Here is a 25843-nt window from a genome sequence, read left to right as displayed (position 1 = left end):
GTCGACGTAGATTACATTGAAGACAGGTCATCATTACATTTTCGCGTGTGTGACCAAGACTACTATTAATTCTGTCTGGTAAATTGTCTTGGATTATGATTTGAATATTGCCACAACACTTCTGTGTTACAGCTCGCACAATGATGATTTTTCTGTTGTTTCAATGTCGTGATAAATTCAGCATCGAGATCAAAGTCGCGTTTATTTTTTTGTCACACTGTTTATAACTACTTTTTTTCTTATTATATCATTATCAATAACATTGCTAACACCGAATGTGTTGCCAGCAGTTTATGTGAAGTCTATGACAATTATCCGCAGCTGAGATATTTTCTGACTCGAGTCACTGCGAAATAAACTAAATTTGACCATTCGATATGATCATCGACGACTCAAACATTTATATCAGAGATGGTCAATCCTGTGATGAATGAAATGTCATCGCGTATCGTAGCGTCCATGGAGTTTTGTCCCTGACTCCGTCAGGAATTAACGCGCTCTCAACTAAAACAATATTATTTAATACAAGATTTTGTTTATCTGACGATCCGTCGATATTCTGTCGTCGCGTATCTGCTGGTCGATAACACAATGGTAAACATAGATTTAAAAATAATCAAGTATATTTTCTTTTTTTTTTATTCTCCATTCACCCCATGATGCATAATTGCCGATATGTAGTTGTTCTAAGAATCCTGTATTCTTGCTGACATAAAACGAATCCATAGCGACTCTGACAGAGAACTTAGAAACTTTATTTATCATCAATAATAGATTTATCGAAACGTACGCGAGCATTGAAGATCTTAAAGGAGTAAACTGCGGTGACTCATCATCAATATAACTCACAATTGTACCTAATTTAATTACGTGCGATAAGTTAACATTACTTCGACTTATAAACGTATTTCTATTCGTGGCATCAGCAATTATAAAATCTAGTTGAGCATTATCTATATTCAATCTTGTGCAATGTCGTTTATGATTATATGATCCTAACTGGGTGAATTTACCGATTATTTTCTGCCAAGATCTTTTGTGATTTTATTCTAAAAATCAGCTATATCGGGATTTTCATCATCAGAATATTTATTTTGTTGTGGTAACCAAACTTCTTTCTGTGGACGATACGATATAATTGCTTCACTTACAATCAACGATACTAGTATTTTTACATCGAGCATATATCGTAACAAAACTATTGGTGCTCACATTTTTTCTGAAAAGTGTTTGCCAAACCAGACATAAAAAATCGGATGAAAATGTTTTGCAAACTTAAATGACTCGATACAAGCGAATCCAGTGAAATCAAAATCTGGCAATGTTCCATCTATCGATACTCTGGTCATCTCGTGTGCGGTTGACCCAAATAGCTCAAAATGCTTAAAAACACTCTCCCATACCAAGAAAACTTCCCGGATAACATGCAACTATATCAACCGAAATAACATCCCTATAATCGTATTTAGTATTCCTAAATATACCGTGTCCGTATTCGACACAACTCGATATTATATCATTCAGAAAATCAAAACTCGTAGGCTTCAACGAATTTTTCTTTCTGGCAAAATGAGCTGCGACTGATGAAATCGTAAAACAATTATTCAGCAATTGTTCAGCCTTGATATCGTTAGGATCATGAGTATATTTCGGCGACGAAAATCTCTGTGGAAGATTCTTCATTTCTTCATGGAGAGATTTTGTACGATAAATATCTCCATTAGGCCGTCCAGACTGATCATAGTTTCCATTATCGGAATTTTGAAACAAACACACGGATACAGGATCACTTTTACTAGTCTCATTAATAAAATCAAGTATACCAAGGTTATAAAAATTAACAATTCAATTTCGTGGAAATAGTGTTACTGCATTAGTCCACGCATGTCCATTATGATCAATAATTTCAATCGAAACTCATTTCGATTTATAAGTTGATTCGTATAAAATCTCTCCAGATATCGTTCTTACTTTTATTGGAAATTTTAATTTCTTTCCTAATTCAGTAACATCGTTTATGGTAGCTCCTTTATCCTTGATTGATTCGGCCCATTTGTTTATTTTGTTCACGTCGCTGATCCATTAAAAAATGTCCACGTGTCGCGTTTGTAAAATGTTCCGTTACTCGTTCGGCTACAGAAGTTATTTTTGAAAATTTCATCTGTTTTAGATTATTAACGCTGGGCTTATCATTTATCGGATAAACTTCGATAAATAACCGCGGTCACAGGATACGCTCTTTCATAATACGGTTTTTCAATACCAGTCAACATTCCTGGATTGGACTTTTTTACTTAATGCGGAAATTTTTTCATTATCAAGGAGAGGCTCACGTTTGTCACTGATAATCCAAGAAATATTTTTTGTTTCTGCTAATACAATAAATTTTTCTCTGAAAAAAATATCTTCGATTGTCGAGATCATTAATAATCGTTGCCGCTCATTTGTCGTTCATTGTAGCATTGATAGCATTGGTGTTGCCTATGATTTTAAACGTCGACCACACATGACATGCACCATCTTGCGGTAAATTCTTTCTTGGCGTCATGAATACTATTAATCAAAATTTTATTCGTCAGATTAACCAGAGTTCGCATCGGTAAGTAAGGGGATAGTCTGTCAAGATTAAATTTATATTAGAAGGTTTTATCTTAATCTCTGTTAATTGTTCCATATTATAATTAAGACAAGCATATATTTAAACTGATATATAATACATATATATAGGCTCCACAACTCCCTGTGACAAAGCTTGTGTAAATGAACACTGCCGATATCATTTACAAAGCGTGCGTCGTGGAAGTCTTGGACCAAATCCGTGTTTACGGCGTTGTGTTGGAGTTGGAAAAGAAACACAGTTGTGTGTACAATGTGGTGATAATAAATACAGAGAGCTCAAAAGATATGATTAAATAAATGACATCGACAATAATAATATATGTATACTAAATGTGAAAGATTATCTAGCTAGAAAATAAAATCATTATTTAAACAAATAATATTATATATAAATGGGGCAAAAAAAATTTGTGAGACATCCCATCATCAAGAATTATGAAGCATCTCATGATGGTATTATCAGGCACTGTTGACTAAAAAAGTCAGTCGGTAATGTCACGAATACTGGTTATCTCATGATCAACACTAAAAGGAATAAACATGAATATTCAATATCTCAACAACTCTTTAGGTAATTTGCGAGCTATTACACAAAGCCAGAACAGCAGATTTGAAAATAGTAGGAAACGGTAGAAAATTGCAAGACTTGTTAAGTCTGTAAATACAGAAACTGGTGAAGAAATTATATTTCAATCAATGAACGCAGCTTTCAGATATTTTGATATTTGCCAGCGCTCGGTTCAACACGTCGCAGATAATATTACCAAATCGGCCTTTTCGAAAAAGTATGAAAGAAAATAAATTTTCATTATTGCTGAAGGATGATATTTCCGGTAGTTGCTACTAAAATTATAATTGCTATTTATTTATTAAATTTTTTGTTTATATTCTACATCGCAAAATCTGAAGCCTTTATCGTTGGTGTGACAAATATACAAATTATCATAAACTTTCAGCAATATTGAAGGGAGATAATTATGTCTCTCTTTTAAAGTAACTCAGTAGTTACCTCACTTTTTACTGCAAATGACGTCAACAAAAAATATAACTCTGTAACTTTCTTTCTCCGTTGTGCTTAATTTTTCCCTATTGTGTTGCAAATAATATAACCAATTCGGTAGTTTCAAGGAAGTTCAAACAAAAGTATTTTAGTTCAGGGTATAAATCTATCGTAAGACAGAATAATGTAATGTTTTCATGACTTTGTCGATGATATACGTCAAATTAGATCGACACAATTAGATCAGAATTAGCTCACGAATACGAAACGAAAAAATTATTAACACGCGCGTGAGGTAGTTAAAAAGGTTTATATCAGATCGTGACAATGAAAACAATGAAAAGTCATTAGTGAACGTTATGGCAACTGGGTTCCCTGCCGTGGTTAATTATCCTCTGACATTATTCTACCTGAGAAACACAAAAATAATTTGACTTGACTTGTATATTTTTTCGATACGAATATACACATGAAATTGTTAAGATTAAAATCTATGATTTTATATATGATCTTCGTAGTGATTTATATTCAGAAATTCTCCACTTAAATCAATTAAGTCTCTGGATTGGTTACTAAGTTTAAAACGTATTCCTGACAATAAATTATTATGACACCGTAGATAAACCGGATTGATCGGTTCTTGTACAATCATATATCCAGGAGGTGCTTGCAGTGGAAATGTATATAAAATATATCTTTGTTGGGCCTGACTAGATTTATCAAGATCCATTTGATAGCTGCCATCAGTTACATCGCATACAAGATTAACTGCGATCGTTTATGTAATATTAACAACTCCTGGTGAAATATGACGCCCGCCGCCGTATGGATCATTGCAATGTTTAAGAATACTTGGATGTGGGGATATTTGTTTCCATAACTCAACGATTTTAGGAAAATTTTCATTGATAAGATCGTTTATTGTCTCTTTTATTTCATTTGTTTTAATAACTGGCATTTCAAACGGTAATTTCGCTTCAGTTATTTTATAATAATCTATAAATATTTTCCTAATGTTGTTTCTGGAGGTTTTTCTTTTGCATGAACAAAATCATTGCCGCCATATTTATCAGGAGAAATCACTGTTGCAATAAAAAAGGCTTATTGACAAAATCAAGATCTGATACAATCCGAAATAAATGTTGTATTGCTTCAGTAATTTGTTGTTTTACACCTTCAGAATAAAATTGTGAAATGTTGGAAAATAAATTTTGTTGATTACTGAATACCCGTTGTTATTAATTTTTAATTTGATCAGTAAATAGTTTAATATAATATAATTTTCACCAATATATGCAATATTAGTTTTTGGATCAATATTATGTACAGTTCTTCCTAACCAAGGAAATATTTCATCATCGAGAACAGTAAAATAAAATCTTTGATTGTTAACATATGTAAATATGATTGGCCACGCATGTAATTCTCGATATTGTGGATATTTTAGAAATATTTTCTTATCCGTGATAAATTCATTTAACTTTGGTTCTGGCAGTCTTTTATACTCTGGTGGAATTTCAGACCAACCTAAAACATATCTGATTGATGACTGATATATATCAACGGCGTAATCTTGCGAATGTATTTTAATTTCAGCTGATAACGTTGGTTCGTGAACTGTTATAGCCATTTTCGATTCTCTTTTCGTTATTGGTGTTATTCTACGTTGAAATTCATCATTGATTTCTTCAATTTGATAATTGCCTGTAGGCACATCGACAACTTGCCAATCAGGAGTTCCATCTGATTTATATTTATTTGCAAATATAAGTGAATTGTTGCTTTTAATCCAAAAAATGATTTTTAACTGATATTTGGCCAACTGTAATATACTCGTAATCGTGCTAACGATATTTCCTTCGCTGAAATTGCAGTTGGAAGGTTGACGTTAAATTCAGGATTAGTTGAACTTACCGATATCATCGTGGTTTTCAAAGTTTCAAAGGAGTTGTATTAACGACAATCTGTTGTAGCAATTCGTTTGGCGTTGATATTATTACTATAATTATTATCATTATTATTAATTTCATTATTATTATTTTCTAAATCCTGATTATTAGGATCTTGTTTAGTGCCTTCACGGTATATTCTAATCATCTCTGCAAACTTGGCGTTTGAAATTATTCCGTCACTAAGGCCTGAAATTAACAAAGACAATTTAGAACAAGCTGTTGTTGCTGGATTTAGTTTTATTATATATTCATGCAATTTTGTATTTGTGCACGTGCATATTTTTCTGGCAATGCAATTAGTAATACCGGCAATCGTTGTTTCAGTTGAAACACAAATTGTTATAACTGTTGGTACGATCACTAGCGATAGTGTTATATTTGATAACAATACGCTGGTTCCAGCGTTAACAGCAGACCCCGAATAAACAATTAAACCAATAGCAATTCTGCGTCTACTGTATTTTTAAAAATACTTTTATTGTATAATTATCAATGATATTTTTTAGTTTTGTTTGTCACATACAAACTTTATTATATCTATAATGTTGTGGAGCAACATCACGTTGAACGTTGATCAGAAGGCTCATTGTTTAATTAGGTGGGAATTTAGCTACTAATTCAAGACAACAATAATAAATCAGGCCGAGTTTTTTTCCGGTTCCACAGTATATGTTTCCTCGTCGTTTTGATCTAACATCACTAACATAGATCCAGGAGATCCTTCTAACGGAGTCAGTGGATAACGCCGTGAAATTGTGGTAGATATAATAAATGTTACAACACCAAGTACTGACAGCCTGTATATACCGGTAACCTCAGCGCGATGTTTAATGGTTTTATTGAATGGTGACCATAATGCTTGGTCAGACGCTAGTGTATATACCACGTTGATAATCTGCTTGTGGGGAATTCTAATCAGATTAAATTATTTTTACCGATATCAGGAATTCCACTTATAGCATCTTCTAGTCTTTTTCTAATACCATCGATATTACTCTGCTTTATCGTGATTAACCCTGAAAATTATTTAGGATCTCCAATAACACATAATCTTTTATTTATCGTTTCAATGTCTGACATAGCTGTTTTAATATCGGCAAGTTTTATATTAATATCAACGAGTTTCATGTCAACAGTCAACCGCCTTCCAAAGAATTCCTCTGCGATTTCATTAATTTTTCTAACATTTCTACGAAGATTTGAAAACATATTTACGGGAACATCATACTCAGCTAGTAGAGTGGTTAATTTAGTATCTACTGTATTATAGTTATTGTCTACATATTTTTGTGTTGCGACATCTTCATAAGATGTTGGATCTCTGAAAACAACTATTTTATTTCCATTCAATCTGAGTTTACCTGTCAATGTATCACCAGTAATTCGTAAACGATTAGCAACACTTTTCAATTTCTTTTCTAATAGTTGCGATTGATATATTTGGGTCCTTGATTTATCGCATTCAGTAAATACTGGAATATTATCCATAGTAGCTCCGAGAACTCTACGAACTATGTCATTCCATTTGATATTACTCGCCTTTAAAACACAATGTTTATCCTAAAAATTAACAACCTTATCTGGATCAACTCCAGAAAGATTCATAATATCGGCAAGTTCATCTTTAGTCGCGTAATTCGACAGGTCGATATCATCTTGTATTTCTTGCTTCCAGTGATCGTTAGAAGATCTTTCGTAAATATCTACCATTATACTTTAAGATCAGTTTAAAATGAGTAATGGCTACTTGTATACTCGTGCAAGACCTTATGAGGTGGTAATGTTGATCTCGATACATCGTATTGGCGGATCTGTTATTGTTTGTGTTGGTAATGTTGAATATCAGACAGGAGTTTTTATTGTTTTTATATAATTTAAGAATTCTTTTGGTGGCTCCAATCCATACGAATCGAAATAAACAATTCCACGTGGATCAATTGCGTATGCAACCCACTGAGTACCGCGGCGAGAACTGTTATCAAGGTTAATGATACCGGTTTCAATATTATTTGGTTGTTTTGGTAATTGATGACGCATAAAAACACCTCTAAAATTCTTGATATTTAATTTTTAGCAACATCAAGAAAATCAAACTTTGACATTGGAAGAAGACGCTTTGTGTCTAACGAAGTGTTCCTGGAAGTCTCAGACCTTTTCCGTATCAGTAAGGGGTTCCTGGCAATCTTAGACATTTCCCTCTTTTTAAAATCCTTTCCTGTTGCTTTCTTTAATGACATTTCAGCAGCGGTTCCAACAGCACCAAGTGCGGCTGAGTTTTCAACAGCTGGAGCTGCAGCGGCTATTAACGTTGGTATAGCCGTAAGAAGTAAAAATATACCACCTGTTTTAATTGAGTCTTTAATCGCACCCGCAGCTAGACTAAGTTTAACGCCTGTTTTTGATTGTTTGGCGCTATTGAAATGTCTGAGTTGACGTTCTGACAACGATAATTTATTCTGACCACCTGTGATCTGATCTGGCTTTAGTGATATTTTTATTCCACAGTTCTTTGCTGAATTTGATTGAAGCTTTTTAATCTGACCAGGAGTCAGACTGACACTAACATGATGATATGACATTATAATATCATATGTAATTTAATTACATTTTTAGAAAATTTTACATGATTAGAAAACATTACATATTTTCAACTGGGGCATCAATAACTCTCATTTGTCCACCAGCACCTTCAAGTAACATTGATTTGTCGCTGAGTATAACAGCAACTGCCCTGTAATTAGGAACAGCTCCAGCGTTTCTATTTACTCGAGCTCGAAAGTGAATATCAACGACAGATTGTCTAGATAAATTAAGATGTTCTAGCGAAAATTGATAAATCGGATACAGATTTGTAAAATCTAGTTGTGATATTTGCAAACCCGTATCTATATTTTGATCACGTCCCATAAATGTCAATAACCGATGATATGCACGTGCTACATGATTTAATTCAAAATTTAATAATATATCTTCAGCTGGTTCTTGATGTCCATTTATCCTCAGTGAAACTACAGAAACCCCAAGTTTGTCAAATATCATTATACTTTCTTCTTGCGAGTTTACACGTTCAGTATTTTGTAAATAAATGAAAATATGCCTTGGCGCAGAAATACCTTGCCGAGATGCTATATGCCACGTAAATAAACCATTAACGGTATTTTGGACACTGTCTGTAGTTGCTGTTAACCATGATAATAATGATTTACCACCTGAGTCCATAAAAGAGTAATTTTTGTTTTTCGCTAATCGTTGGAGTTATTAATGGCATACACAACGAAAGTTTTGTTAGTAATACTTTACCAGTATCAACGTCAACACCTTCTCGCCAGATAACATCATCGTCAGTAGCCTTTCTTATAAGTACATCTGTATGCGTGGCTCCGAAAATAACATTTGTAACGTTTCTACAAAATCCAAAGACGTGAGACAGTGGAATTACGCATGAAAATCCTCTATTACCTCTTAACATTTATGGACGTATTGTAAAACCTGAGTTGAAGCGTGTATTAACGTTGATCATTACATGTTGTTAATCAACATCAGCGATGTTGGTAGAGTTTCTTGGTTGTCCTATATTATACGGTATTTTGTAAGGAAAGTCAGAAGTGTCTTTAGCAAACATCATTGACGGGCCAGCTGATCTAGTATAATCATTAGAATATATTGCTAGACCTATTATTGTTGTAGCAACATCGACGTCTTTCTGAATATTTTTAATATTTTTCCACTAATCATGTATATAACACTGTCAAACAACGCCATGATGTCGTTATTAACGAAACTAATTCTATCATTGCCATTTTATTATGTATTATCAGGTTTCAAAAGTTCACTTTTTACTTCAATAAATGCTTCAGCGGGTAAGAAACATTTGCTTGTATCGTGAACTTGTAATTCAACTCATCCATACTGATTTGGTTGTCGTGCGTCATAAGAATAATACTGATAATCGCGTACAGATTCATCCTTGAGAACTGGCGCAGAGATCGGATATACGCTTGGACATTTTATTATAATTGATATCGTCTAACACGAAGACCACTTCCTGAAATAAGACTTAAAGTTATATTTTTTCTGCTTCATTAGCGAACTCTGATAGTTTTTGATTTGCAGCTTGATTTATTAACTTACTGACATTTGCAGGTATAACTTCAGTGCTGGCCAGTTTCACTGGTGGCTGAGGTTTTCGTCGTATTAATCGTGCTAGTTTATCCTTGATCGCCGAAAATATTTTACCTTCAACATTATCAATTGCGCCAGGAATTGTTTCACGAACAAGATCAATAGATTTCATTCCTAGTTGTTTTGCAATCGGTATTGCTTTTGGGGCTATCCTCGCAAAAAAAAAAAACTTTAACAACATAGCCAAGTCCATCACAGTAAATTGATTCGCAAGTTGGTAATCGTGAGCTTATAACTCTGACCATGACCCGTCCACGTTGAGCATTATGTATAATCATCTTATTTGTTATTCATTTATCTAATCGCTGTAATAATCATCAGCAATTTCATCGATGAGAGATCAATAAACATTGATGTCCATAATACCGCCTGTAAATAATCGTCGACAAATATCGAAAATTTCATTAATGATTTCTGGAGAATTACTTTACAGCACGTTTGCCTCCAATCAGAATTTCTAATCTATCTACGTCAGCAAGGACGTTATTTGGGCATGAAGTAATAAGACCACTTCCTCCTGCAGAAAAACCACTTCCCGTAGCGCCAAAAGAATCATCGCCAAGATCTCTTTTCTTACTTACTGTTTCTTTTGCTTTTTCCTCCCTCGATAAAGAACGCAATTTCTCCCGTCCTTTAGTTTCTTTAAATCTCAATTCTTCTTCTGTTTCTTTTCTTCTTCTCTTTGCTTCATTTCTTTCTCTCTCTGTTTCCTTTCTTCTCTATACTTTTCAAATTCCAACATCGTCTCAAGCTGCGGTGAAAAAGATTTTTGTTGTTCTATTTGTTGTTGCGGTGGAGGAAGCTGACATGAAGGATCCTGCTCAAAAGACTCTGATTCCTTCGATAATCTTGATGGTTTTTTCCTGTTTTTTCACCGTACTGAAAAAACTGTCTATTCCCGCCGCATAAATTTGATACAACAGATCACTGGAGCGTATTTGATCAATTCCTTGGTTTATACGACAAAGCCCAATTATAACACGTTGTACGACCTAAACCCTTAACATAATCAGGTTTTAAAAATTTGTCTCTTCTGGTAAAATTTAAGCAGCAAAAACACCTAATTTAAATATACTGTCATTTTGTTTCTTATTACTTCCATACCATTCTCAGTAAATATTTCCTTGTTATCAACTCCATTTTTCCCCTTTGGTTTTATCTTTGTTTCTTCTTCGTTGTCGTCAATATCTTCATCCTCGGGATATAGTTGAGCAGCAGCTATTTCAGCTGGAAGATCTCGGTAAAATCAATTTCGTTTGTTTAGTTCTTCTTGCTATCTTTTCAGTTTGTTCAGCAGTTTGTTTTAACGTTGGAAGTGGACCTTCAGTAGCTTCTACAAAAGTTTGTAACAGGTTTAAATAATTCTTCTAGCAGCAGAGAGGGCTAACAGCCTCTAATTGACTCACTCTCGAATCGTAAAAATAAGCCTTCCTGAAAATCGCAAAAGAAAAGAGGTTGCGGCGACACCGTGACACATCTGTGGCATTCGCCCTCTCTGCTGCTATAGTTAAATAAAATTATAACAAATAATGCCACCAGAGAGAGGGCGAGCATCCTCTAACTGACTCACCTCGAATTGTAAAAATAAGCCTTCCTGAAAATCGAAAAATAAATTTTTAAAACGATTATAATCAATATAACCGTCACACCAGTTCTGATAAATATATCGTAGCATATGCACACCAACTCCGTTAAACACAGCAAGAATATTACAAATTTCTCTAATTACTGATTGCATTTGTGTAAACTGTTGAGTAACATAAATCACATCTGTGTTGTTATGTCTTCCGCGCGAGAACATTCTGGCAGGATTGGACTGTTTATTCAGCATCACATCATCATACACTACTAAATTATTAACAGACCACTCAAGATCATCCACAGGCGGTGATTCATCAATACTAGTTATAAAATTAATAACATCCTCGTTGTTGTCATTCAACGATTTTGCACGCTCATTAAAGTCTTTCAGCACAGCGTAGCATCGCTGATCATCAGCTGACGGAGCTATCAAATTCAATTTATCCCATTTCACCCACTTCATCATTAAAAAAGTAACAGTTGTGTTTTACCACTCCCAGATGGTCCTAAAATAATCATTCGAATAGAATGTGGTAGCACCGGATGATGCTTAATCGGTTCGCACTTTCTTGTTACCGAGAAATCAGTGACTTCCATGTTACAGAAATATAATAAATAAAATGGATTTATATTGTGTGAAATGTAGGGCGCGTACCCCTACAGGTTGATTAAAAACTATTGCAATAAAAAATAACAGACAAGCACTCACGGGCAAATGTGAAAAATGTGGTACAAAGAAATTTAAATTTATCCCGGGACCGAACAGTAAAAAAAAAAATGGAGATGATATTGCCGCCCAGTTAACGAAGTTACCAGGAACTCCATGGGCGAAATATCCAGGAGAAAAACATCTTCCAGGATATAATTACTGTGGTCCGTGTACTCGACTTGATATCCGACTTTGACAGCCAAGACCAACCAAAACCCGGTGAATATCCAGTAAATGCTATTGATAAAGCGAGTCACGCTCATGGTGTAACTTATAAAAGTAAAAACTTGCAAGATAGACATATCGCAGATGTAAAATTAATTCATGCGCTAAATTCCATAAAAAATATATCTTTCAAAGAATCATTAGCTAACTGGTTGGTGAGATCTGCGATGAAGGGTAAGCTTGTATTAGGAGCTGGTAATTAATCAACCGATGATTATTATAATGGAGTCGATTTATTATAGTCCAAGGGGATATTGAAGGGGTAGAGCATCGAATAGTAAGCTCGCTGAAGCAACAAATGTTACACGTGTTACTGCTGAAAAATGATTATCACGACAGGAAATATGGCAAATTTTATCTACCACCCCTAAATGAATCGAGCATGCATATTATGATGTTAGTGCGCCAAATGAAGTTTATCAGGCTGATATTTTGTTTTTACCACATGATGCTATCAAAACTGAAAGACGCCGATTAACGTACAAATACTCGCTAACTGTCGTTGATGTTGCAAGTAGGTACAGCAGAGCCGTTATCAACAAAGACAGCGACTGAAGTAGCTTCTGCGTTTGAACGAATTTATCGACGTGGACCCTTGCAATGGCCACAGCTGCTACAAGTTGATCCTGGCAGAGAATTTCAAGGTGTAGTATCATCGCTGATGAAAACACATAATGTCAAAATCAGACGAGGACATACTGCAATTCAACGTGATCAGGCAATTGTTGAACGATTTAATCGAACGCTTGCTGAGCGGTTATTTGGATATCAATACCCGAAGGAAATAATTCAAGACAAAAGATCTCGCGAATGTGTTGCAAGATTACCAAGTGTGATAGTTGCATTAAATAATGAAATTACTCGAACAACCAACATGAAACCTATTAGCGCGATCGCACAAAAAAAAAAAAAAACATATCCCCATACAACGACGTGATTTTTCAAAACAACCAATGCTGGATAATTTGACTGTAAGATATTTATATGAACCCGGTGAACTTGAAGGTTGTAAAAAAAAAAAGCGACTGATCCTATCTGGAGCATTACCACACACAAAATTTCCAGAGCGGTTACATCTACGGGTAGAACCGCAATCTACAGATTAGATTCGACTGCTCCTCAATGTGGATATACACGTGAACAATTACAATTCCTGAAGACACACAATTACCACCGCGATCACTTAACTAGCACTCCTACGTCGATTACACTCAAGACAAGTCATTCACATTTTAACCCAACAAACGGTGGTGGTTGACCATGATCGCCGCACATGACCACAGCTGTATTTTTCAATAACAGATAATCGAGAAACATTTTTGATATATCTTTAGATACTGTGCACACTTCATCCCAAATGATGATCTTTGAAATATATTTCTCTTCTATTCGATCAGGAGTTCATGTGTCACCCTTGTATAGAAAAAAGCAATGATAAGTACATGATTGCACTCCTCGTTGTTTCATTTATTTTGCGAGTCTGTGTGTAGGTGTTAAAACAACCATATCATCTGAATTCTGTCGAAATAATTCGATCACCTGAGTCGTCTTACCAGAACTTCCCGGTCCGTTTAGATAGACCGGCTTGTGTCTGGATACTGGATCATACACAGATGCCGCAGACGGTAATTCTGATATCTGATTATTTTTGTAATAAATATCTTTAATCGTAACATCTGCGGATTCATAATAATTATATAACATTTCTTCTTTCATTCTCCGTTCGCCCCATGATTCATCAGTGGTTGTAAATTGAGTCAGTAATTCTCAATATTTTTTTTCTCGATATAAAATGAATCCGTAGCAACTCTGACTGCAGTGTTAGGGAATCTGTTTATCATCGATAATAAATTTATAGAAACATAAGCGAGCATTGAGGATCTTAAATGAGTAAACTGAGGTGACTCACCATCAATATAACCAACAATTGTACATAATCGTGTTCCGTTAGACAAGTAGGCGTTTTGTCGACTTACAAATATATCTCTCTTCGTTGCATCGGCGATTATAAAATCATATTCAACATCATCTAGAATTAATCATGCATAACGTCGTTTATGATTATATGCCCCACCTTGAGTAAATTTACCGATTATTCTTCTACCGAGAACTTTTGCGGTTTTATCATCATCAGGTGGTGGTAACCAAACTTCGGTCTGCTTCATATATAATGTAACTGCCTCACTTACAATCAACGATATTAATATTTTACAATCAAGCATACATCGTAATAAAACTATTGGTGCCCAGCGTTTTTCTCAAAAGTGCCTACCAAACCAAACATAACAGATCGGATGAAGACCTTTAGCAAACTCGAATGATACAATACAAGCGAATCCAGTTAGATCAAAATCAGGCAGTGGTCCATTTATCGATACTCTTGTCATCTCGTTTGTTGGGTGTCCTAAGAACTGCCATTGACTTCTATGGTCAAGTGGATAATATTCTTATGCTTTGTTTTAATATAGGTATCCAAAAAATACGGGAATTATTTTTTTTTACCTCACTTGTGTATTTGATTTTTTTTTAATACTAGGTCGCTGATTGCGGCATTAAAGTTGTAAATAAAATTGGCCCCTGCCCCCCCCCCCACCGCCCCTGCCCCGAGGAAAAATAAAACCCATTCGGGCCACCTATTTCTGGGAGATATTATAAAACCTCAGGGGTACGGATGTGAGATGGACAGAGAAGTTTCGAATGATTGAACTGGACACGGGATCAGTACCCACAAATGTCGTCCCAGTCTATTTTTAGAGCAATGTATTTCTCTCTAGTTTTGGTAGTGATACAAGAGTTAGATTAGGCATTCTTGATGTCATTTTGAAGGTAATTGTTTATTCTTTAGAATTTGAGCATTATGGCGTGGTTGTCTTTGTGTAACGAGGCATTAATGCTGATCCGGAATGGAAATATGTGACCCAATGCACGGTGCTTTTTTTACAGTCCAGTTTCTGCCCCTCCCCCCCCCCTCCAAAAAAAAAAAAAACGGATAACCTATGACAAAAACTATAATTCTATAATTTCACCGTCAGTTCACCTTTAAGGGTGATTTAGATAAGATTTTTTAGGATTTGGACAATGGACGTTCAGTACTTACAAACGAATGTTGAGACCATATATGAAAATATAATTGTGATCCAAGCTGACAGGTTTAACATTTATAACCTTAAAATAAAAAGTACAGAAAAATACAGTTCGAAAATGTCAGTCTTATAAGTATTAGATTTTTAGACATATATTCAAATATCCTGGGTTGGAAAATGTTTAACTTTGCACATAAATCTAACAGTCTACGAGTTGACGGTAAGAATTTGGACCCAAAATCTAAAATTTGAACATTTAAAAATGTATAATTAAACTAAAAAGATAAAAGGAATGTAACATCTAAAAGAAGTCGAATTATTTAGACGAACCGAACCTATTCGAACAATCTATTGTACCAGCCTAAATTGGCAAAGCTAGTATCGTATATCTCATATCACGAAAAAGCGCGACGCAGCCAACGAAATCCACTTAAGCATTCAGTTCACTTAGAGTGCGTTATCGCTGAAATCATTAAAAACAATATTGCTTGAAGGAACATTATTCATGCTCAGTCATAATGATAGATATATATTTAAGTCAATTTCATTAAATTTGTTTTATGTCGTAATTGATACATTACATATTAAAGAAATTGTTGCCATATATTTATCTGCATCGTAAGCGGTCAAGACACATCGTCAGTCATCAGTTTCCATTCCATTTAGAGCACATTGTCACTAAAGGATTGAAAGCATTTTTGGCTCGCCATGGCATCCTCCCAGGGTCCTAGAGCAGTTGGCACGGATGGCAGTGATCATTGGCATAGAGAAAGTGTAGCATGGCAGTATAAAATAAGGTATTGCCGATTAAACAAAATTTATAGAAAAAGAAACGTTACCGTACAGAAGGTAACTTAATTTATAAGTTTTGTAAATTGATCCCAGATGTACACTCCGTAATGGCTATTCTGGTAGAGCATGCATCCAGTGCTTCGTTAAGTTATATTTTACAATTTTTGCAATGTTTATATCGTAAAGAAGAAAATTTGTTTTAATATTAAGCTGGATATGCTGAAAAATTCGTTTTTAATTTGGTACAGGACATGAAGTATGAAGTACGAGGTTTTGCAGCCAAGCTGATTTTCAATGGAGATGCATCCAGTTTTCATAAAAATTAAGTCTCAACTGTTTATTTGATGCTAATTAGCGTGAGGTCTGGACACGAAGTGGGTGTGTGCATTTCTAAAAATAATTTTATTTTCCATTTTCAGAAGAAAAAAATGGTCCCACTAACTTTAATGAAATGAGTAGGGTTTATAACCCTAAAATAGTGCTAAAAATGATGCTTATAGCTTCAGTTTTGAGTGCTCATAGAAAATTGTTTTTTAGATGCAAGCCTAGGGCTGGTGACTTAAAACAAAAAACAAGCCTTGGATTAAGACTAGACTCTGATTTCAATAAGCCCAAAATTTCCCCTTTTTTCAATATTATTTGTCACACAACATTGCAATTGCTACAGATCAAATATAAATTAAGTAGGGTTCAATAGCAGGTTTGAAGGTAATGCAGGTGTTATTAGTGTTCATCACTACACTCTCTGGTGACCGGATGGTCATGGTGTTCAAACTTCTTTGCTGCATTCTCTGAGCTAATCGTGGTCAGAACCATGTTGACATATGTTGATATATTTGCTGTATGTGCAAATAATGAATTAACCCCCCTCTTTTTGTTTTGCTGGTAAAACTCTGTCGACTAGGAATTCTGAAGTTGTTTTTGTTCAGCTTTGCTGAGAGCTAATTGCTGCCAAAATTGGCTTAAAAAATGAATCAGACTTAGACACTATTCTGACAGTTTAAATGATCATTCTTTGTGTTTTGTATATGTAATAAAATAGGACTTAAAACAAATATTGCTCTGCTATTCACAAACCTGTCAAAAATCTATAATACATATGGCTTTAACATTCTCATTCATAGCAGTATGTAACAGTTTTTGTTCTTCTACATGTATCTAGCATCTCTGATTTTCCTTTAGTGGTTGTTCCATGTGCAGATTGTAACTATGCAAATTAGAACAATGGGCTCATCCACTGCAGTCTTCAAACACATCTCACTAGCGATTGTCGGTTAATTAATTAACATGTGAAACGGAGGATTATACATGACCTCTGCCTTTTATTCGATGCTGTTTAAACTGCTCAGCTCCAGTCATGACTGTTTACTGTTTGTACATGTAATGTGCATATACTGAAAGTAGTATTTTTTTCTTCTAGTTTCTTCTAGTTTCGAACATTACAGAAAATTGTGTTTTCTTGAAACACAACCATATCGGGGTTTTTGGAGTATTACAAAATTGTCTTAGCATGACATGCCGTGTTAGAGTTTGATTAAAATCAGATGTCCACTTTGCGTAGGACAGTCGTGATCTGATTTTAATCAGATTGCGCTGTGTTGTGGCAGGTATATCAACACATTGAAAATACATTTCCGCATTTCAGAGGTGCAATAACAGTTTTCTCTGTCAAATTGGATTATTTTTTGTTGATGGGAACCTCTCTCAGAATACAGGACACCTGATCTGAAATTAGAGGGGACTTGGGCATCTGGCTATCAAATTTTTTTAATGTATTATGGAGGGTCAAAGTCTCTGTTTAAGGTCAGTTTCACCTGCTTATATTTTTTTTCTCATTTCATTATTATCCAGGACACGTACATAATTCAGCCAATCTGGTGGTACCGGTACTTACGAGGGTGTAGTACAGAAACAAGTACCTCTTTTTAGCATGCTGTGGCATGAATTCTTAGGCTTAAAAAGCCAATCTCACATGCAGTTTGTTTTAAATTCATTTGTAAACTGGGGTTGTTAAAAATCCAAATCACATACACACAGACTCACTTGGTTTCAGAATAAGTAGACTGCATAGAGGAACTGATTTGGGCTGTTTGCAGTGTGGCACTACCTGGGACAGCATGTGGGTAGATTTCTTGAAGTTCATAATTTGTTTCCAAGGTGAAACATGATATGTACAAGTACATGGTCACAGAGATCGCTGTGGTGGCCTTGTGGTTAAAGCAGCCACCTCAGATGCGGGAGGTCGTGAGTTCTAACCCCGGTCGAGTCATACCAAAGACTTATAAAAATGGTACTTAAGCTGCCTCACTAGGCACTCAGCATTAAGAGGATAGTGTTAGGACTATTTGGCATGGTGTCTGTGACTGGGTGGGATGTGATCTACGTGTCTGCAGCATGATGCAACAGTGCTAGACATCACTATATACTGCCACATTGTAGATATAGTAATGATATGACTGAATTTTTTTTACAGCTACGTTAAAAATCCAAATCACACACACACTATTCTTTTCAGGATTCACTAATCACTTTATTTACTTTGTGAATGATTAGGTAAAATTTACACGTCGATAAATACCCAGCCATGATCATTTAATCCTATATTAGTGAATGCTGAAAAGAATAGTGTGTGAGTGATTTTGATTTGTGATTAGGTAAAATTTACACGTCGAATAGATACCCATCCATGATCATTTAATCCTTATGATTCTAATTTCATCCTTTCTTTGTCATATCAACTTATTCCATCAACAATATATTCAAATTTAAATAGTGGGTACTTTCCTTTCATTCGCCGCTTCACATCGCCTGATAATACATAACCTGTATAGAATCACACGAACATATTGACTATTGTCACAGTTACGTTTATTCAGAAACTTCATACTTTACATCTTAAGCAATGGCTACCAATGGTTTCAACACATCTAGTTCATTTACAACATTCTTGTTCAATTTTAGTCATTCCATCTGCTACATCTGCCTCTGAGTACTGATTATTTCAATAGCTTTTAAGTCCTCCTCATATAATTTCTCGAATCTTGGTTTATATCCCTCAGCGGCCTCAAAATTGACTGACCCAGTTCTCACACTTTTATTGTTGTTGTTGTGTATGGCTAGGGTGACTGAGGGAATTTGTCTATCTCTGTTGTTCTGTTTCATTTTCAGTATTTGTAACATCCATCACATTATAGTCAAATCCTTCTTCATCTGCTTCAGTTGCTGATGTTATTTCTTTTAACTCCTTGTCATTTAATTGTAAAAAAAACTCACCGTAATTGGCCATTTTGCGTGACTATGTAGCAGACGAATGCCAAATTGTAAACTATGCATTTCAATCAAAGAATACTTGAAAAAGTATGTAAAGGGTATAATTTATATTTATTTGCTGGATAAAAGTATTTAAAGAGGAAACAGTCATTTCACATATCTGCAATGTTTATTTGTATTGCAAACAGTACAAAATCTGAATGTAGTCCCAGAATTTATTGATGTGTAAAAATTCCGGATCATTGTCATGTGACTGTTTACAGCCAGTCGTATAATTGGAATTATTGCCTTATGGTGTTGACAAATATGGATGTATATAGGCAGCATGATGTCCCAGTTCTCGACATCACTATAAACTGCCACACTGCAGGCACATTTTTAAAGCTACACACTTTATTGAATGTGTATACTGTTTTCTATAGTATATATTGTAGTATCCATGTATCACATCATAGACTATATATTTCATCAGATTACTAATGCTCATTTATTGTGAAATATTTACTATTATAAACGAATGAAAAATTCAGGCAGTTGATAACTTATAATTTTGAATGAGATGTTACAGCACTTTTCAGTGCCATTACATTGTCATTCACTTACTGTATGTGCAGCTATAAGGAATTGAGGAAGAGATTACACTTTCTTTTCTTTCTATATTAATTTATTTAATTAGCTTCATTCCATTTCAGATCTATCAATTTTCCAAGACATAAGAAGAAACAAATGACCCCAGATTCCACTTTTTTTCATTTCATCTTTAAGCAACCCAACATTTCACATTCACTATTTGAATAGACAAACTTTAACAAATTTCTCCACTACATATTTAGGATCTTCGTTCATCATTCTTGTCAATTTCACTTCAGTGTTTTGTTTTAAATGTCCATTGTCCTTTGTCTTGATGTATGTTGTATGTTGAACTTTGCAAGATACAAGATCATTGGGTTGCCATTGCATTATTCATTCCACATTCATGATACCGTGTGGATAATGTTCCATTATTTTCTTGTTTTAAGGCCCATGGGAATGTCTGATTCGTTGATTCATTCTACAGATCTGTCATACACTTGGTACCAAAGAAATTATGTAAAGTTGCCATCAGAATAGTACACATATAATAATTGTTTGAAAATGAAGGTATACCTGACACCCCCACCCAAAAAAAGCTGAATTTATACTGATTAATATTAGAGTTTGTATTTCTCTGACACACCAAATGAATCCCCAAACCTTGCCAATATTTTGTAAAACTGATTTATGATAACATGCAAGTGTTGGAAACATTGCATGTGGATTTTTAATGTGATGGATTAAAACTAGTGTGTATCAAAGAGAAGAGGCAAAGCACGCACATATGTAAGAAATCATTCGATCAAAGTGATCATTATGAACTGTCAGTTGATTAACGTGTGTCTTAATCTCTTTGCTAATGTCTAACCTATGCAGCTTCACCTAATCCAGTTAAAATCACATGAACTTAGATAGCTTGCACACTACATGACTGATAGTCAATTTGTACAAATGTACAAAAGAACTTTACCAACATGAAAGCTTGCTTACTGATGACCTGGCTTTTGGAATTTTTTGTGTCCAGTAAGTATGCTTAAGGTCAAGATCACAGCAAGGGAAAATATAAATTAGTAATCTTTATTGATATAAGGGTATAACTTTGGAACCAGTAGACATATTTGAATGAAACTCTAGCCTTTTATATATCTTGACTTGTCAGAGTTTCACCATACACACTAACAAGGTCAAAGTCACAACAGAAGATATAAGTTACTGACCAATCTTCCTATCTAAGCAATGACTTTTTATCCCCCTACAGATATTTTGAACATTATACAAAGTTATTAGTTCAAGGGTCAGGGTCAAGATCATAAATGGGGAAGGTAACATGACAGGTGTATCTCGTGCTGTTATTTTTTTTGTGTTTTACATTACTGGCCATGGCAAAGAACAATACATGTTGCAATTCAGTGATGGGCTGTTTATATTCATACATTATCAGTTCACACATGAGTTCAACAGTTACTGGACTGGTGGGTGGTACATGCAAATTCATATAGTGAGTGAAAAAAAAATTGTTAGAATGATGCCATGCAGTGCATTGATAGAAGAAGACTAACTAATAGCAGAAAGCAATTATTAGGCCTTCTGTTCCTTATGTATACTTTGACCCCACAACAGTTTACTTAATATTTCCACTTCACTTTCCGAGTCACACCTTGTGAAAGCCCTATCACATGAGATAAGTTACATGTTTTGACTCTTTGTGATCATTTCTTATGAAAAATGTGTAGTATATATAAACACAGTTCCCCATTTGTTTGTTAGCAAAGCAGTGCTTGAAAGAACAGTGCTGGTAAAGAACACTAATCTCTGATATAATTAGTTGCGTGTTTACCCTTTATACATTCAACATTTTTTCTCTGCAGATCTGAGTATGGTTTCATAATTACTGTGTTTATATAATGTTCATTCATGAATGGTTTTTCTATCTATTTCTTTCTAAAATTTTTATATAACATGTACACAAATTAATTACAGATTTTGGGAAGTAGTCTTTGTGTACACAAGAAAAGGACCCAACATTGAACATCTACACGATGATTAATATTAAATTAATGTGCATAATTGCACTATGACACTATGTAGTTTGAAATTTCTTATATGTTCATATATATATATATATATATATATATATATATATATATATATATATATATATATATATATATATATGTGTGTGTGTGTGTGTGTGTGTGTGTTTGTATTGCCTTAGATAAATTCAGAAGGGGATAACTGACACAATTATCCCATCATGCAACATTATTCCTACAGCTCATGATCCAAATAAATTATTCTCCTATGATCTGATAGGACTTAAATTGAAACGAGTCAGTATTATTACTTTGCTTAAAAAATATCCCTGTTAAGCTGAAACTTTTACCCAAGAGAAAACGGTGATAAAATAAAAAATAGAAATTATAAAAAATACATTTCATACTCCTTCAGTTTTAAAGATATGTATTTTGGATTAAAATATTCAAATATTTATATTTGTGTGTGCTCAGTTTAGTTTAAATTCCAAGAATGGTCATATGCGCTGCAAAATTAGTCAGTTTAAAATATAGGATGTGGTATTGTTTCTCTGCAAGTGAGATTATGTTTATATCCACTCATTGTAGTTTGGCTGCATCTCATCCACCCATACCAAGTGTAGATGTTACTTCATCTTTCAGATTTTACACTTCTTTTGGCAAGTACAAAGGTGTCATGGGTGTTGTGAAAATTGCAAGAGTAGCAACAGTCATACACTATGCTATGTAATTAGCATAGATGTACAACCATACTATTTTCCATAAGGGTTTGGCCTGGGATTGGGTACCTCTACGGGGAAATGATATCATTTTTGAGGATGTCTACCATGTTTAAAGCTAGAATCTTCATTTTGGAGATGTAAACTACTGTCTTGATGCATTCATTTAATTCTGTTTGCTGAAATTTATAATAGATTTTGAACTGTATCCATTATTGTACTAATGTAGCTTTGCAGGGGCATTGGAAGGAATCTTTAATGGGGTGGCACTTTCAAGGTTGCGGGTTTGGGATGGATAGATTTTGTAAGTAGGCCATGTGGCAGTCAAAAGCATGTAAATTGGGAACGTGTGAAAAATTAAGGGTGGTTGTGGGTGGCCTCATTTCTAACACCTCATTCTAGTTTCAGTTACAAGCACAGGATTAGCTTGGGATAACATTTTGTTTTGTTCTTTCTTTTTCAGAATAGGAATGAAAAAAACAAGTGTAATGCAGTTTGAAAAAAACAATTGTAATGCAGTTTTAATTAAACTAAATTTAATATATCCTTACTTCGCTTTTTGCAGCTCGGTAAACAAGTCCAGATTAAAAACGTGTACAGGGGTTCAGTTGATCCTGGGTTTGGCAGTATTCATTCGACTGCTTCCTGGAATTACATCTCTTATTGGCCTTTCACTCTACCAGAAACTGCGCCAGTGGGATGTGCCAGCACCAAAATCTTGGGAGTATGCCTGGATTGTTAGCCTGGTTGCAGCACTGCTGGGACTGAAGTCTTTAGCGAAGAATGAAATGCTTCTACTAAAACAGTATATGATTGGCACAGTAGTTTTTGGATTGTTGCCAGTAATTTATGGCATAATTGATCAGATTGACGACATGTATGCATATCTTTATGATAAGAAGTATGCAAGTCGGATTTTTGGATACCCTGCAGTAGTGGTGTGGTTTCTGTTTTTAGCTGTTGCCCTCCAGCTCCATGGGTTTGGCTTGTATTTTGCATCAGTCTTATTTCAGGCTTGGAGACCAAAACCAAAGAAAACTTAATTCCTCATTTATTGTAAGAAAGAATTTATGCCAGGTCAGTTTAATTATATTTTGTTCGCAAACCTTTCGTGCGACATTTATTATGTTCCCCTTTTAATAGCAGAAGGGGTGTATTGTTTGGCTGCTGTCTGTCTATATGTCCATACATCCTTATGTCTGTTATGGATTCAATTTAATACAAGATCTTAGACAATATTAAACTTATGACCATGAAATTTTAAACGCTTTATCATAGTTATAGATCATATGATTAGATTGTTTTTGAATTTATTTAATACACATTTTGGAACTTTTTGAACTGATGTCAGCCATTGACATGAAGTATATTTGTGTTTATATTTAGGTGATCTGGTTAGATTTTGAAAACATTACAGCCATTATTAATTTTTTTATACAGATTCTAAACTTTTAGACAGTGTTTGACAAAAACATTTTAAAACAAATTAAGCAAAAACCACTCAAGTCAGACTAATAAAATTTGTATGTCATGTTTATATGCCCACGTAAATGAACATGTTAAATTTCCAGGCCATCATAGAATTTTTTTTTATATACACATTTTTTAACCTTTTGAATTTGGACTTTTAAAAAAGCATGACTTGGCAAACAATTTGAAGTAGACAATTGAAATTTGGGTTGCATGTTTGTATGCATGCATATATATATATGAATGTGTATGAATTCATCTGATATCGGTCAATGATATCCATGGGTCAAAAGATTTAAGTTGAACTGGCTCACGGAATTGGATGAAATCACCACTGTAAACATAAGAAGTTAACACCACACTGTCAGATTGTCTTGAACCCAAGTTCACCCATTCATTGTTTATTCCAGTGTCCCAGCTGCTCACCAGTATTCATCCAAGTCTTGTGTTTATTTAATGCATGCTTTTTTTGAGCCACTTTAAAAAAATGGGCCTGCCACTCTTCATTCCCTCTCAGTTGTATGTAATGCTTTATGATCATAAACAATGTACATTGTATCTGGCATTATTACAATATCTGAAGGTACTGCATCATAAAAATCAAGCAAAGTATTAATCAGCATTATACATTTTGTGTTCAAGCAAATAAGGCAGATTTGACTTTTTTTGGGAAACCATTAATAGGTAGGATATAGTTACGGGACTGTTCCATTTTGCAGTGAAATCAGATTTCTCAGAAGAAAATGTATTGGTTGCAATAATTTCAACTTATTATATTATTGTTGTTATTATTGTTATTATTATTATTATTATTATTATTACTGTTGCAGTAATGTTTGTCTTGATAGTCCACCCATTCTGCGAAAACAAATGATCTATCGCAGCAGGTGGTCTATGAAATCACCATGCTATTAAATGAAATTCATTAATGTATCAAGAATTTTGTTGTAAAGAACAGATGGTGTTCCAGTAAATCAGTGGCCATTACTATTATTATTATTATTGTTGTTATTGCAAGAAAAATGGTGATTGTATTTTTGTATTATGATCAAGGCATGATTAAAGATGGAATGAAATTTACATTTTGTGAATCATTCATTTATTGTATGTGTAATTTGTTTGAGAAAACCTTTTCCATGTGGTATATTGTTTGATTTGTGAAAGTGGGGGGGGGATGTGAATGTTTTCTTTGTTGCTTAATAACGAAAGCTGTTGAATGTTGGGTAGCTAAAGCCGACAACATATGCCCAACAAAGAAAGATACATGCACAGCTGCCTTGGTGATTGTTTCTCTGTAAAAAAAAATAATTATATTTTATAAGATTCCTTTATAAACTTGTCAAGAAATATGAATAAAAAATTGGGGGGTGTGTATGGAAAAGTTCATAGTGCATGTATATCATTACATCATGAAAAATTCATGGGTGTAAGAGGGACTTGGTATATATATATATATATATATATATATATATATATATATATATATATATATATAAGAATACAAATCATATGGCGAATAACAGTTCTTTTAAGTGCACTCAATCCAGCAAGGGATCACGTTTGTCAGGGATTGATCAATATAAATGTAATACACTGACTACAAACAGTGCACAACTAGTATCTAACTAGCCTAAG

The 25843-nt window shown here is 34.3% G+C and overlaps 1 protein-coding gene across 1 annotated transcript; it reads left to right on the top strand.

The window, feature by feature from the left end:
- Positions 1–15976: 15976 nt before the first annotated feature.
- Positions 15977–25288, top strand: LOC149799065 (protein jagunal homolog 1-like). The gene is made up of 2 exons (XM_089958041.1): positions 15977–16148; positions 23304–25288. Exons 1-2 carry the CDS (start codon positions 16060–16062, stop codon positions 23779–23781), a joined length of 567 nt encoding a protein of 188 aa, XP_089814167.1. The 5' UTR covers positions 15977–16059; the 3' UTR covers positions 23782–25288.
- The last annotated feature ends 555 nt before the right edge of the window (positions 25289–25843 follow it).

This window comes from Sinohyriopsis cumingii, chromosome 5 (genome assembly GCF_028554795.1).
Source record: "Sinohyriopsis cumingii isolate HCF-2022 chromosome 5, ASM2855479v2, whole genome shotgun sequence".
Lineage (NCBI taxonomy): Eukaryota > Metazoa > Mollusca > Bivalvia > Unionida > Unionidae > Sinohyriopsis > Sinohyriopsis cumingii.
The sequence above is the reverse complement of the archived record's forward strand: the minus strand, read 5'-3'. Positions and strand labels throughout refer to the sequence as shown.